A 15,179-nucleotide genomic window follows, 5' to 3' on the forward strand; every position below is an offset into this window, starting at 1 on the left:
ACTCTTTAAAACCTATACTAGGACAACTTGACAGAACACAACCATACATATTACAGATCATGTGACCAGTTTTGTAGAAAGTATCATATGGACAGTTCTGTCAGAGAACAAACTATTATAGAATTAGGATTTACTTTTACCTTCTGAATATCCCACTAGTAAAACAGCATGGTTTGTTTTACTTGGGTCACACAAAGGATTATGAATCACTCCGTTCAGGTAATGCTGAATTGATGCCAAGAAAAATCAGTTAATAAGTACATATACATACATACATAGTATATAGTACATTACAGAATCCCTAACTACTTTTCTGCCTCATCTGTACTTTGCCCTGTTGCTGTCTGATCCCCAAGTTATTTCTTGTATTTCTCTGTATTACATTTTGTTTAATTTTGTTAAATAGACACCTTTACTTTCAGGTAACTTTTAATGATAAGCTGTCCTGTGACTGTACATGAGGTGTAGCAATATTTCTGGCCAGTATAGCTTGTATATGGTATTTTTCCACTAGTTTTTGACTCTGTAGGATCCACCTATATATTTAAGTTGTCCTGGAGCTACTGGTATTATAAAGAAAAAAAAACTCTTAGGCTGGAATTCCACTTGTTTTTTTTTATTTTTTATTTTTTTTAAACGGCAAGAAAAAACGCCAGTTCTGCCGTATGGCTTTTTTTCAGCCAAAAAACGCTGCGGACAGATGTTAGCTGTAAATCAATGAAAAAATGTAAATTCTTATTCCACTTGGCGTTTTTCCCTTTGGCCTTTTTTTTTTTTATCCTTTTGGCGTCTTTTCACTCTTTTCTTGCGTTTTTGAAATCTTTGGTAATCGCAGCATGTTGAGCCACTGGCGTTTTTTTTAGTCAAATCTGTGGCGTTTTTCTCCCATAGAAGCCTATGGGAGTGAAAAAAACGCCAAGAAAAACGATATGTGGGTTTTGACTTTGGCGTTTTTTGCAGGCGTTTTTTATTCTTTTTTGGACTTTAGCGATCCAAAAAAGTGATACATTTTTTAAATAAAATTTCATAGGGTACCATTAAAAAAAAAAAAAAAAAAAAGATACAGTAGTGAAGGAAAAAATCGAACGAAATGTATCTTTTTCATTACCAAATTTTAATTAATTTTTAAACAGGGATCAATTTATGTGGGCGGGTGTGGACCTAAAAATGTAGCCGACAATAATAAAAATGTAGTGTGTGTGTTTTTCACTTTATTTATTATTATTTTTTTTTTTAGGTAGTACTACTACTCCCAGCATAGAACACACTGTTCCATGATGGGAGTAGTAGTACCTGTACTAATAGATCGCCCATTGCGATCCTCCTGTATAATGTATGGATGCGGTGGCCGCTCTTCTATGGTCCCCTGTACTGCCATATATATATACACATATTCATATTTCCCACAGAGAGCTGTGATTGGCCAGATGGTTTCAGCCAATCACAGCTCTAGGAATATGTGAATATATACGGCAGTGCAGGGGACCATAGGAGAGCGGCCGCTGCATCTATACATTATGCAGGAGGATCACAGCGGGTGTCAGGAGTGATACCCGCTGTGATCTTTCCATAACTGCAGGTACTACTACTCCCAACATGGAGCACCCTCTGCTCCATGCTGGGAGCTGTAGTACCTGCATTAATAGACAGATCGCAGCGAGTGTCAGAAGTTACACTCGCTGCAATCTGTCTATTAATGCAGATACTACAGCTGCCAGCATGGAGCAGTGTGTGCTCCATGTTGGGAGTAGTAGTGCCTGCAGTTAAGGACACATCACAGTGGATGTCACTACTGACACCCGCTGTGATCGTCCTGTCTATAGCAGAGATGGAGCAGCTGTATACATCGCTCGCATACCTGCTCTGTACTCCGGCCGGCCACTCACTCAGAGCTGTGATTGGCTGCAACCATCCGGCCAATCACAGCTCTGGGCAGAAAATATGAATGATGTTCTATTCACATCACTGGCCGGCCCGGAGTACAGTGCAGAGATGTGAGCGATGTATAGAGCTGCTCCATCTCTGCTATATTATGGACGATCGTATCGGGTGTCAGGACTGACACCCGTCGCGATATGTCTATAGTACAGGTACTACTTCTCCCATCATGGAACAGTGTGTTCCATGCTGGGAGTAGTAGTACTACCTAAAAAATGTAAAAAAATTGAGAGAAAAAAGGTGAAACACACACACTTTATAAAAAAATAATAAACATTTTGTTATAAAATATATACATTTCGTTTAATAAAATGTTTTCCATCACTGCAGCATCCTTTTTTTTTTTTGGTACCCAACAAATTTTGTGTACCAAAAAAAAACGCCAAAAGGTGACAAAAATGCAATTTCCACACAAATGAAAAAACGCCAGAAAAAACACCAGACGCAGGACTTTGCACTGGCGTTTTTTAAGCGTTTTTCAGGTGTTTTTTTAATCCAAAAAAATGCAGCACAAAAAACCAAGTGGAATCCTAGCCTTAAAGGAAAACTGTCAGATATTTTCTGGTTGATAGTGCGGGAGACGCTGATTAAAACGAGCCCTACCTTGCCCGGATCCGCCTGGCCGTTCGCCTGCAATTGTAGTTTTATTCTATGTGTATATCTTGCTGTAACTGGCATTGGCGGGGCTTCTGCAGGTTAACTGGCACTGACATCAGCGCCGCTTATGAATATTCATCCCCCTCCCTCTCTTCGCCGCTCCTAACTGAAGGGAGGGGGAATGAATATTCATAAGCGGCCCTGACGTCAGTGCCAGTTAACCTGCAGAAGCCCCACCCCTGCCAGTTACAGCAAGATATACACATAGAATAAAACTACAATTGTGGGCTAACGTCCGGGTGGATCCGGGTAAGGTAGGGCTCGTTTAATCAGCGTCTCCCGCACTATCAACCAGTAGTGTAGATAGTGCGGGAGAAAATATCTGACAGTTTTCCTTTAAAGGGGTACACTGCTGCACGCGTCTTATCCCCTATCCAAAGGATTCAAATAATTCAAATTGATTAAACAACACTTGTAAGATGGACTTCCACCACTTTGAAAATATCATGTAAAACATGAAATTTACAGAATTTTTGTCACCAAAATTTTGGCACAAAATTTTTAACATGACAGTTTTGAATATGACCCCCAGTATATTTACCTTGAGAAGAATAGAATTGACACCCACATTAATTGTTCCATAATTCATGACGGTAGTAGCCATAGCTGGAAGAAAAAATAAATCATTGGGAAATCACAAATGTGGTAATTTCATTCTGCACTCCTATTATTTTATTTGCTTAAACTTCACTGCTCTCCATACCGGCAATGATAGCCTTTTCCCCTCCAATTAAACACAATGGCCCAGATATACTATCTATCTATCTATCTATATATATATATATAATATATATATATTATATCTGGGCCATTGGGGGACATGAATCAAAGATTTTACCCCTGTTTTGTGTGTATTTTTTTGCGCAAAATTTTGCGCAAGCCCTTTTTTTGCGCATTTTTTTGTCGTCCAGATGTGGCCCAATCAGGGTACCTTGGAGTGACATCTATAGTACACATGGATTTATTACCTGTGTACTTTTCCTTTGCACCAAAAATTTTGACGCAAGTGCGTCTTTTTCCCAGCAAATATAAGCCAACTTTAACTGCACGTAGCAATCCTTTCTATTTCTGAAGGAAAGTTCTACTAAGGAACCACCAGAATGTTTTCACTTTCCTATCCCAATTCCTCCTTTGGTTTGCTTTATATTGCTTTTTACTCCTTGGTTATTCCAAAGCACTTTGAAAATAATTTGCATATAGAATATTTCTTTACAGTTCAGTTATTCATTAGATCACTTGTATATTGGTTTTTTTATTTTATGATCCAACAATTTAATACATTTACATAGGAAATGTTTGATATCTTACTTATCATTGAACAAGCTCCGTCACATTAAAATAGCTTTGTAATCCACTTAACACTGTAGATCATTCTCCTTTTATTTTTACAATTTACTGCTTTCCGTTATACTTTTCCCCAGCGCCCGGTAAGATGGTGGCTATCACTGATAGCCAGCCACCTTACCATGTGACCACGGGGGGTTTCATGCCCCCCCCCCCCCCCCCCCCAGCGATCGCTGCTATCAGCTGGTCAAATCTGACTAGCTGATAGCAGCGTTTCGCTATGAGAATACTTAGCAGCGCGGTGTGTGAGTCCGGATCACGGGGATCGGGACACACACCGCTCTGCTAAGTGTCCCTGACCCGTCCCCCGGCGTCACTTACCCGGCCATGCGGTGTCCCGAGCGGTCCCGGTGCGAGCGGCGTCCTCCAGGCGGTCCCGGGAGTGGTGCGTCCTGGCGGTGAGTTTCCGGCAGCAGGGCGGCATCTTCATTGGCAGCAGTGAGATCGCCGTAAAGCGATCTCACTGCTGCCTCTGGGAGTTTCAAAACTGCAACTCCCAGCATGCCCAGACAGCCTTTGGCTTTCTGTGCATGCTGGGAGTTGTAGTTTTGCAACATCTGGAGGGCCACAGTTTGGAGACCACTGTATAATGGTCTCCAATCTGTGCTCTTCCAGATGTTCCAAAATTACAAATCTCAGCGTGCCCACTCTGTCGAGGCATGCTGGGAGTTGTCGTTCTGTAACATCTGGAAGACCACAGATTGAAGACCATTATACAGTGGTCTACAAACTGTGGACCTCCAGCTGTTGCAAAACTACAATTCCCAGCATGCCCAGACTGCCCAAGCATGCTGGGAGTTGTAGTTCGTCAACATCTGACCCTTCAGATATTGCCGAAATACAACTTCCAGCATGTCTGGCCATGCTGGGAATTATAGTTTTGCCACAGCTGGAGGCACACTAGTTGGGAAACATTGTCCATTTCCTAACTCTTTTTGCCTCCAAACTATAACACCCAGCATGCACTGACAGACCATGCATGCTGGGAATTGAAGTTGTGCAACAGCTGGAGGCACACTGGTTTGGAAACACTAAGTTAAGTAAAAAAAACTTTCAAGTGTTTTGCAACCAGTGGGCCTTCAGCTGTTGCATAACTACCGCACGGACTGCCAAAGGGCATGCTGGGAGTTGTAGCAGTATGCCTCCAGCTGTTGCATAACTACAAGTTCCAGCATGTCCTTCTGCTGTCACTGCATGCTGAGATATGAAGTTTTTGCAACAGCTGAAGGCACACTTGTTGCGAAACACTGAGTCTGTTTCCGTGTTTCCCAACCAGTGTGCCTCCAGCTGTTGCAAAATTACAACTCCCAGCATGCACGGACAGCCAAAGGGCATGCTCGGAGTTGTAATTTTGCAACAGCTGGATGTTTCCTCCCCCCAATGTGAATGGACAGGGTACACTCACATGGGCGGAGGTTTACAGGGAGTGCTGCAAGATTGAGATGCAGCAAACTCGCTGTGAACCCCCGCCCGTGTGACTGTACCCTAAAAACACTACACTACACTACACTTAAATAAAATAAGTAAAAAACACTATATATATATACACATACCGCTACACAGCCCCCCTCCCCAATAAATATGAACAACGTCTGGTACGGCACTGTTTCCAAAATGGAGCCTACAGCTGTTGCAAGACAACAACTCCCAGTATTGCCGGACAGCCATTGACTGTCCAGGCATGTTGGGAGTTTTGCAACAGCTGGTGGCACCCTGTTTGGGAAACACTGGCATAGAATACACCTATGTCCACCCCTATGCAAAACCCTAATTTAGGCCTCAAATGCGCATGGCGGTCTCTCACTTTGGAGCCCTGTCGTATTTCAAGGCAACAGTTTAGGGTCACATATGGGGTATCGCCGTACTCGGGAGAAATTGCCTTACAGATTTTGGGGGGCTTTTTCTCCTTTTACCCATTATGAAAAGGAACAGTTGGAGTCTACACCAGTATGTTAGTGTATAAAAATAAAATTATTTACACTGACATGCAGGTGTTGCCGCATACTTTACATTTTCACAAGAGGTAAATAGGAAAAAGACCCCCATTTTTTGGGACACAATTTAGCCAGAGTACGGAGATACCACATATGTGGGCGCAAAGTGCTCTGCGGGTGCACAACAAGGTCCATAAGGTAGAGTGCACCATGTACATTTCAGGTGATTTGCACAGGGGTGTCACAGATGTTAAATGAAGAATAAGGACATTGGTATAATTGATGTGTTATAATTGGGTGCAAAAAGTGGTATTATCGTGAGATTAATACTCTACATAATGAAGAAAAAAATTCTAAAACTAATAACGAGGACACACTTACTGTTTAGGTGCAGATACGCTGCAGACAAAGCTCCTACTAAATAGAGTTGCGGTGTAAATTTATGCTCTGAGGAGAATTCTAAATTTAAACGCAATTCAAAAAAGTAGCTGCACAAGAATGATAAATTTAACGCAGCTGCACCAAATTTAGACAACAGGCAGAGGGGTAAAAAACTTCTATTATACACTGGAAATGATACATGTCCCCCATTGTGTATATATATACACCAGAATGTTGGTGCAGTTTAGTCATATTCTGTCCCAAAAAACGTTTTATCGGACTTCTGCCACATGTGTGTCTTTGATTTAAAAGGGGAGTGGCTTTTTGGGTAAACGTTGTGGTTTTAGATACACCAAAAAGTGCTCAAGTTCTGGAGCACTTTTAGGCAAAACAATTGTTGGTGTAAACTTAAACTGGAAAGTCTTCAGATGCACCAGATACATTAATCAGCCTAATACACCTTAATAAATCTGGTGCATTTAAAATCTGTGCATCTAAGTTTACACTCTATGTAAGACATATTATCTTGGCCAATGGTTTTTAAGAGTACTCAGGGTTGCTACCATAAGGCAGCTTAGGCAGCTGCCTTAGAGCACTAAGCTAGGATGTGGAGGAAATATCAGAATTCCCAGCCGCGATGGGGGATAGTATTTCTAACTATAGGGGGGGTTCTCTACTTATCTAATTATTGGGGCACTATGAGTGGAGAAAAGGTAAGGAAGGTCCCGGAAAAGTACAAAAATCAATCTGTTTTTCTGGCAGATTCTGTGGAGATGAGTCATGCTTGGAAGAAAACCTCATGGAGGTCTGAGTCAGGGAAGAAAAGGAAAGAGAATGAATCCAGATTTAACTGCACTGTAATCACTTATACAGTTTGCAGCACCTGAGTACAGCTGGGGTCACCACTATATGTTCACTGTATGGGAATATTGATCTGTTGGTTTTATTCAGTGTCAGTATGGTAGTATTATCCACTCTTTATATGGTGGTAAGTTGTCTCAGTACAGTGTTTTTTTTATTTCATAACAATATGTTGGTATTATTAAGTCACTGCAGTGGTGGATTGGAGGTATTACTTTTTATTTTTCTAAACCCAAACCCAAACCTTTGAGAAAATCCTACGTGCCTCCCTGGTGAGTGGTGATGCATATGCCAATGAGCCTTTATATTCATGGGCCATGGGCATATAATACTTTTCCTTGCCTAGGCTACGCTAATACACTTCAGCACGGAGTGAGTAGGGGGCGCCAAAATGCACCTTCGGTTGTGTAGACAAAAATCCTTGCGCCAGCCCTGAAGGTACTTCTACTAGTAGGAATGTGGCCAAAAACTTCACCACTTCTACTGCCAGTAAATGCTACAGAGGACTAGACAGCTAAAAGCAGTGTTTTTTCCTTTAATAAAAAGAGGAGCTATGAGGCTGTTTCCACTTGGTTTTCTGGCCAAAAAAACGTATTTTCCTTACATTTTGGTGTTTTTTCTGGTGTTTTTGCCTGTGCATTTTTGTTCCCTTTGGCAGTTTTCCTGCGGTCGTTTTTTTGTATTTCGGTAACGAAATTTGTATTTTTTAGAACTAAATTTTTATACATTTTTAAACAGGGATCAATTTATGCGAACGGGTAGGGACATAAAAATGTAGCTGACAATATTAGAAATGTATAAAGGGGCCATTTAATTGTAAAAATAATATATATATTTTTAAATTAATTTTGTGAATCTTTTTATTAATAATGTGATTTATTCATGTATTTTATAAAGTGTGTGTGTGATTTTTACTTTCCTTAACCCCTTAAGGACACATGACGTACTGGAACGTCATGTGTCCACTCCCGATCTATAACGCGGGGCCACGGCGTGGCCCCGCGTCATAGCGGGTCGGGCCCGGCCTCTAACAACGGCCGGGACCCGTGGCTAATAGCGCGCGGCATTGATCGCTGTGCCGCGCGCTATTAACCCTTTAGACGCGGCGTTCAAAGTTGAACGCCGCGTCTAAAGTGAAACCGAAAGCATCCCGGCTAGCTCAGTCGGGCTGTTCGGGATAGCCGCGGCTAATCGCGGCATCCCGAACAGCTGACAGGACAGCGGGAGGGCCCCTACCTGCCTCCTCGCTGTCCGATCGCCGAATGACTGCTCAGTGCCTGAGATCCAGGCATGAGCAGTCATCCGGCAGAATCGTTGATCACTGGTTTCTTATGAGAAACCAGTGATCAACATAGAAGATCAGTGTGTGCAGTGTTATAGGTCCCTATGGGACCTATAACACTGCAAAAAAAAAGTGCAAAAAAAAAGTGAATAAAGATCATTTAACTCCTCCCCTATTAAAAGTTTGAATCACCCCCCTTTTCCAATAAAAAAAAAAACACAGTGTAAATAAAAATAAAAATAAACATATGTGGTATCACCGCGTGCGGAAATGTCCGAATTATAAAAATATATCATTAATTAAACCGCTCGGTCAATGGCGTGCGCGCAAAAAAATTCCAAAGTCCAAAATAGTGCATTTTTGGTCACTTTTTATATCATTTAAAAATGAATAAAAAGTGATCAATAAGTCCTATCAATGCAAAAATGGTACCGTTAAAAACTTCAGATCACGGCGCAAAAAATGAGCCCTCATACCGCCCCATACACGGAAAAATAAAAAAGTTATAGGGGTCAGAAGATGACAATTTTAAACGTATTAATTTTCCTGCATGTAGTTATGATTTTTTCCAGAAGTCCGACAAAATCAAACCTATATAAGTAGGGTATCATTTTAATCGTATGGACCTACAGAATACATATCAGGTGTCATTTTTACCGAAAAATGTACTACGTAGAAACGGAAGCCCCCAAAAGTTACAAAACAGCGGTTTTTTTTTCAATTTTGTCGCACAATGATTTTTTTTCCCGCTTCACCATAGATTTTTGGGCAAAATGACTGACGTCATTACAAAGTAGAATTGGTGGCGCAAAAAATAAGCCATCATATGGATTTTTAGGTGTAAATTTGAAAGAGTTATGATTTTTTAAAGGCAAGGAGCAAAAAACGAAAATGCAAAAACGGAAAAACCTCCGGTCCTTAAGGGGTTAAACTTTATTCTCTTCAATTATTAATTTATTTTTATTTTCTATTCATTATTTAGGTACTACTACTACTCCCAGCATGGAACAGACTGTCCCATGCTGGGAGCTGTAGTACCTCTACTAATAGACAGATCGCCCCGGGTGTCACTCCTGACACCCGTTGTGATTGTCCTTTATATTGCTGAGAGGCGGAGTGGCTCTCTACTGCACTTTAAAAAAAAAAAAAAACAGACTTTGCCAGCTTTGTGATCAGATCCCACCAAAAAACACACTGGCCCTCATTTACTATTACAAACCCAACATTTTTTGTTGTGTTGTATGCCAGATTCTGTCGCATTGCACCAGAATTTGCACCAGAATTGAAAAAAACCCGACTAACTCTCCATTTTGCTACGAAACCCCGAAAAAGGGGCATGGCCGCCGGTGAAAGGGGGCGTGGTCTCTGAAAAGCGGCGTGTCCCCGACATTTTCACAAAAACCCAACATATTTACTAAGGTTTCCAGATAAAATGTGGTGGATTTGAGCTGAGGAAAACCAGACAGATCAGAGCGGGTGTAAAAAAAAAAAGCAAAGTGTAGGGAAAGTGGAAAATGTAGGGAAACCTTAGTAAATACTGTGGAAAAAAATTGTAGGGAAATAAAACCCACAAAGAAACCTACACAACACTCCTAGTAAATGAGGGCCACTATGTTACTCAGTACCTAATCCTGACCATGTACATATATTTGTTATGCCTCTATCATCTTTATTTATTATAAAGATCCCTCTTTTCACTAGCTCACAGTTTTAGGAATCCTCATAGGGAAAGGGAGTGTGTCTCTCCTTGTGGTGGTGAAAGGTGATTGGTGCATCTGCTCATGCAGCCTTGTCCATGAGTCATCTCTTGTCCATGAGTCATGGACAAGCCTGATGCTGCGGAACAGGTTAGTGTCCCAGTAGGTATGGGGACCCCTAGTGGTAGGATTTTCAGGAGCTGTTTTCTTTAGTAAATCTTTAAATAAAATGCAATGTCCAGGATGCAGGGCATACATGTACTCCCTGATCCTGTTACCGGCATTTAAAACATGCTCACAGGCTGAGTGTGTGTCAAACCCAGTGGGTCCCGACTGCTGTCAGCAGCCAGCATCCAGAGTTAAAGGGGTTCTCCCTTGTTTATACTGTTTTTTGTTATTATGTTTGTGTGTTATGTGTGTATAAGTATGTGTTTTTTTATGTGTGTTGTGATTATGTATATATGTATTTTCTTACCTTTTGTGAAGATCCAGTAGCTGGCCCCTTTTTCTTCCAGCGGCTTGCTGTGTAATCTCGGCCTCCGCCATGTTGTGTTCAGTAAGTGGGATGCCGGGGGGTGTGTTCTTGCTTCTGTCCTTCCCATCTTCTGACGTCCAAGGCAAATCTTTTCTTCCTGTTTCTTCTGTGGCTCAGCGACGAATCTGCGGCCTCTTCTGGCGAATGCGCAGGTAGTTTTTTTTTTTTTACCAATAAAGTTTTTTTTGTCTAATTGACAAACTGTTTGCGCTTGCGCGAAGCTACACTATTAGCGTAGATCTAACGTACGCTATGCTGTTAGCGCAGCACTTGCGTACTCGCGCATGCGCAGACAGTTTGTCAATTAGACACAAAAAAACTTTATTGGTAAAAAAAAAAAAATACCTGCGCATGCGCCGGAAGAGGCCGCAGATTCGTCGCTGAGCCATGGAAGAAACAGGAAGAAAAGATTCGCCTCAGACATCAGAAGATAGGAAGGACAGAAGCAAGAACACACCCCCCGACATCCCACTTACCGAACACAACATGGCGGAGGCCGAGGTTACACAGCAAGCCGCTGGAAGAAAAAGGGGCCAGCTTCCGGATCTTCAAAAAAGGTAAGAAAATACATATATACATAATCACAACACACATAAAAAAAACACATACTTATACACACATAACACACAAACATAATAACAAAAAACAGTATAAACAAGGGAGAACCCCTTTAATGCCGGGCATCACCGATCGGGCCGATGCCTGACATTAACCCTTTAGACGTCGCAATCAAAGTTAATCGCGGCGTCTAAAATGAAACTGAAAGTATCCCGGCAGCTTATCGGAGCTGATCGTGACTAAATCACGATGTCCTGGTCAGCTGAGAGGACGAGGGGAGGGCACTTACCTGCCTCCTTTTTGTCCGATCGGTGTTCTATTGCTCCAAGCCTGCCAGGCAGGCTGGAGCAGCAGAGCACCAATAACACTGATCAATACCATGCTATGGCATAGCATTGAACAGTGTATGCAATCAAAACATTGCATGCTATAGCCCCCTATGGGGGCAAAAAAAAAAGATAAAAGTGTAAAAAAAAAAGTTAATAAATGTAAATAAGCCCCTCCCCTAATAAAAGTTTAAATTACCCCCATTTCCCATGTTTTAAGTAAAATAATGTAATAAAAAATATGTGGTACCGCCACGTGCGTAAATGTCCGACCTATTAAAATATAAGGTTAGCTAAACCGCACGGTCGATGTCATTACAACGTACAATGGTCTGTAATTGCAAAATTTTAAGCAATATGAATTTTAGAAGGGGACTTAACCACTTAAGGACGCAGGATGTACCCGTACGCCCCCGTTCCCGAGTCCTTAAGGACTCAGGGCGTACAGGTGCCCCCTACATTTCTTCAGTTCCTGCCGCTCGCCGGGCAGGGACCGGACCGGGATACCTGCTGAAATCATTCAGCAGGCATCCCGTGCCAATGCCTGGGGGGTCCTGAGATACGCCCCCAATTCAGACCGGTGATCTGTGGCAATTCCGGAGACCCATATGACCTGGAAAATAAGGAGGATCGGAGCTGTCCATGACAGCCCCAATCCCCGAAAGGGATAGGAGGGAGGTGGCAGGGGTGCCACCACTCCTATCCCTGCTATTGGTCGATCAGAAGCGACCGACCAATAGCAGATCGGGGGTGGGAGGGTTAAAGTTCAGTTCCCCGCTCTGCCGACCAATGGGTGTCTGGGCAGAGAGGGGGAACATAGGAGCAGCAGGTGGCGGCGGTTACCAGGTGCAGGTGCCGCAGTGATCCACTCCAGGCAGTGGAAATTCCGACGGGCAACGTCAGAAAACAGCAGCGTCGGAGTGATCTGGGCAGCGGCGGTAATCCGGTGAGTGGCCTCAAACATCTGGAGGACCACAGTTAGGAGACCACTGTACAGTTGTCTCTAAACTGTGGCCCTCCAGATCTTGAAAAACTACAACTCCAAGCATGCCCAAACAGCCGTTTGCTGTCTGGGCATGCTGGGATTTGTAGTTTTGCAAGACTTGGAGGGCTACAGTTTGGAGATCACTGTGCAGTGGTTTCTAAACTATGGCCCTCTAGATCTTGCAAAACTACAACTCCCAGCATGACCACACAGCAGTTTGCTGTCTGGGCATACTGGGATTTGTAGTTTTTCAACATCTGGAGGGCCACAGTTTGGAGATCACAATGCGGAGGTCTCTAAATCGTGGCCCTCTAAATCTTGCAAAACTACAACTCCCAGCATGCCCAGACAGCAAACGGCTGTCTCAGCATGCTGGGAGTAGTAGTTGCATGCCTCCAGCTGTTGCATAATTGCAACTCCCAGCATACCTTCGGCAATCAGTACATGCTGGGAGATGTAGTTTTGCAACAGCTGGAGGCCCACTGATTGGAAAAAACACAGTGTGCCTCCAGCTGTTGCAAAACTACAACTCCCAGCATGCACGGTCTGTCAGTGCATGCTGGGTGTTGTAGTTTTGCAACAGCTGGAGGTATGCCCCCCCCCCCCCCATATGTGAATGTACAGGGCAAATTCACACGGGTGGGGGTTTACAGTGAGTTTCCTGCTTCAAGTTTGTGGTGCGGCAAATTTTCAAATTCCTAGCGGGAAACTCCCAAAATAAAAAGTAAAACACTACATATACACCCCTTACACTGCCCCCCCCCCCTTTCCCCCCAATAAAAATGAAAAATGTCTCACACGGCAGTGTTTCCAAAACGGAGCCTCCAGCTGTTGCCGGACAGCCACTGACTGTCCAGGCATGCTGGGAGTTTAGCAACAGCTGGTGGAACCCTGTTTGGGAATCACTGGCGTAAAATATTTTTGGTAGCTGAGGCAATTGTGAGGCCCTATTCACAAAGTAGAATTTCCACTCATTTGCCCCAATTCCGCTTTTAAAGATTTTGTGCTGAATTGGGGCTGAATCCAAGCAGAAATTCTGCAGAAGTGTGAATGGGAGTGTTGACTCCCATAGAAGTGTATAAGGCTGGGTTCACACTGTGGAATTTCTGGGCAGAATTTCTGCCGGAGATTGAGCTGGCAGCACTAGGACCGCATGGACTACATTACCGTCCCCACAATGCATTTCTGAGCAGATCTCCCAAAAGATCAACCCAGAAATACTTTGCAGTCTATGGGGGCAGCAATGCAGTCTGCTCGGTCCTAGTGCCAACCAGCTCGATCTCCGGCATAAATTCTGCCCAGAAATTCCGTAGTGTGAACCTAGCCTTAAGCTTTCATTTGAGGAGGAATTCCTAGAGTGGAATTCCGCTTGAGGAAATTCTGCCATGTGAATAGGGCCTAACGCTTGCATCCGGGTCTGCCCCATGAAAATCCCTAATTTAGGCCTCAAATGCGCATGGCGCTCTCTCACTTCGGAGCCCCTGTCGTCTTTCAAGGAAAAAGCTTAGGGCCACATATGGAGTATTTCCATACTCGGAAGCAACTACGTTACAAATTTTGGGGGGCTTTTTTCCTTTTACCCCATATGAAAAGGAAAAGTTGGGGTCTAAACCAGTCTGTTAGTGTAAAAAAAAAAATTTTTGCACTAACATGCAGGTGTTGTCCCATATTTTTTATTTTTACAAGAGGTAAAAGGAAAAAAAGACCCCCAAAATTTGTAACGCAATTTCTCCTGAGTACGGAAATACCCTATATGTGGACGTAAAATGCTCTGCGGACGCACAACAAGGCTCAGGAGTGAAAGCGCACCATGTACACTTGAGGCCTAAATTGGTGATTTGCACAGGGGTGGCTGATTTTAAAGCGGTTCTGACATAAACGCAAAATAATAAATACCCACGTGTGACCCCATTTTGGAAACTACACCCCTCACGGAACATGAGCCTCACATGGGTTTTTTGCCTTCTTCTAGATCAATACACTAGAGATACAGTAGGGATATAGATTGAACTTGATGGACTTTTGTCTTTTTTTAAAGGGGTATTCCAGGCCAAAACTTTTTTTTATATATATATCAACTGGCTCCGGAAAGTTAAACAGATTTGTAAATTACTTCTATTAAAAAATCTTAATCCTTCCAATAGTTATTAGCTTCTGAAGTTGAGTTGTTGTTTTCTGTCTAACTGCTCTCTGATGACTCACGTCCCGGGAGCTGTGCAGTTCCTATGGGGATATTCTCCCATCATGCACAGCTCCCGGGATCATTGAGCAGTTAGACAGAAAACTTCAGAAGCTAATAACTATTGGAAGGATTAAGATTTTTTAATAGAAGTAATTTACAAATCTGTTTAACTTTCCGGAGCCAGTTGATATATATAAAAAAAGGTTTTGCCTGGAATACTCCTTTAACCCTTATGAACTAAGTTACTATCTATTCTTTGGGGGTAGGCCACTGTCCTATGCCCTGACATCTGACTTGCAGTCATTTGCATTGAAATAACATCCAGCTCCCATGCCTTTTTACACTGACCTATTGGACAGAATTTATACTTGTAGAGTGGGAAACTTGATTGTTTTCTCTTTGACCAAATGTAAATTTGTCTGACAGACTAGATACTTTACCCTAAGATATAGCCCTATAAGATTACCAGCCTTGTTTTTTATTTTATTTTTTTATTTTT

At 42.7% G+C, this 15,179-nt stretch overlaps 1 protein-coding gene across 1 annotated transcript in view; it reads right to left on the reverse strand.

Annotated features, from left to right (window-relative positions):
* CTSW (cathepsin W) overlaps positions 1-15,179 on the reverse strand; it is a 36,614-nt gene that overhangs the window by 5,259 nt on the left and 16,176 nt on the right. Inside the window, exons 8-9 of the mRNA XM_056527512.1 lie at positions 3,137-3,201; positions 141-225 (exon numbers count right to left, since the gene is read on the reverse strand). Coding sequence (XP_056383487.1) covers positions 141-225; positions 3,137-3,201 — 150 coding nt within the window. The remainder of the gene's footprint in view (positions 1-140; positions 226-3,136; positions 3,202-15,179) is intronic.

The sequence above is a fragment of the Hyla sarda genome, chromosome 6 (genome assembly GCF_029499605.1).
Source record: "Hyla sarda isolate aHylSar1 chromosome 6, aHylSar1.hap1, whole genome shotgun sequence".
Classification (NCBI taxonomy): Eukaryota; Metazoa; Chordata; class Amphibia; order Anura; family Hylidae; genus Hyla; species Hyla sarda.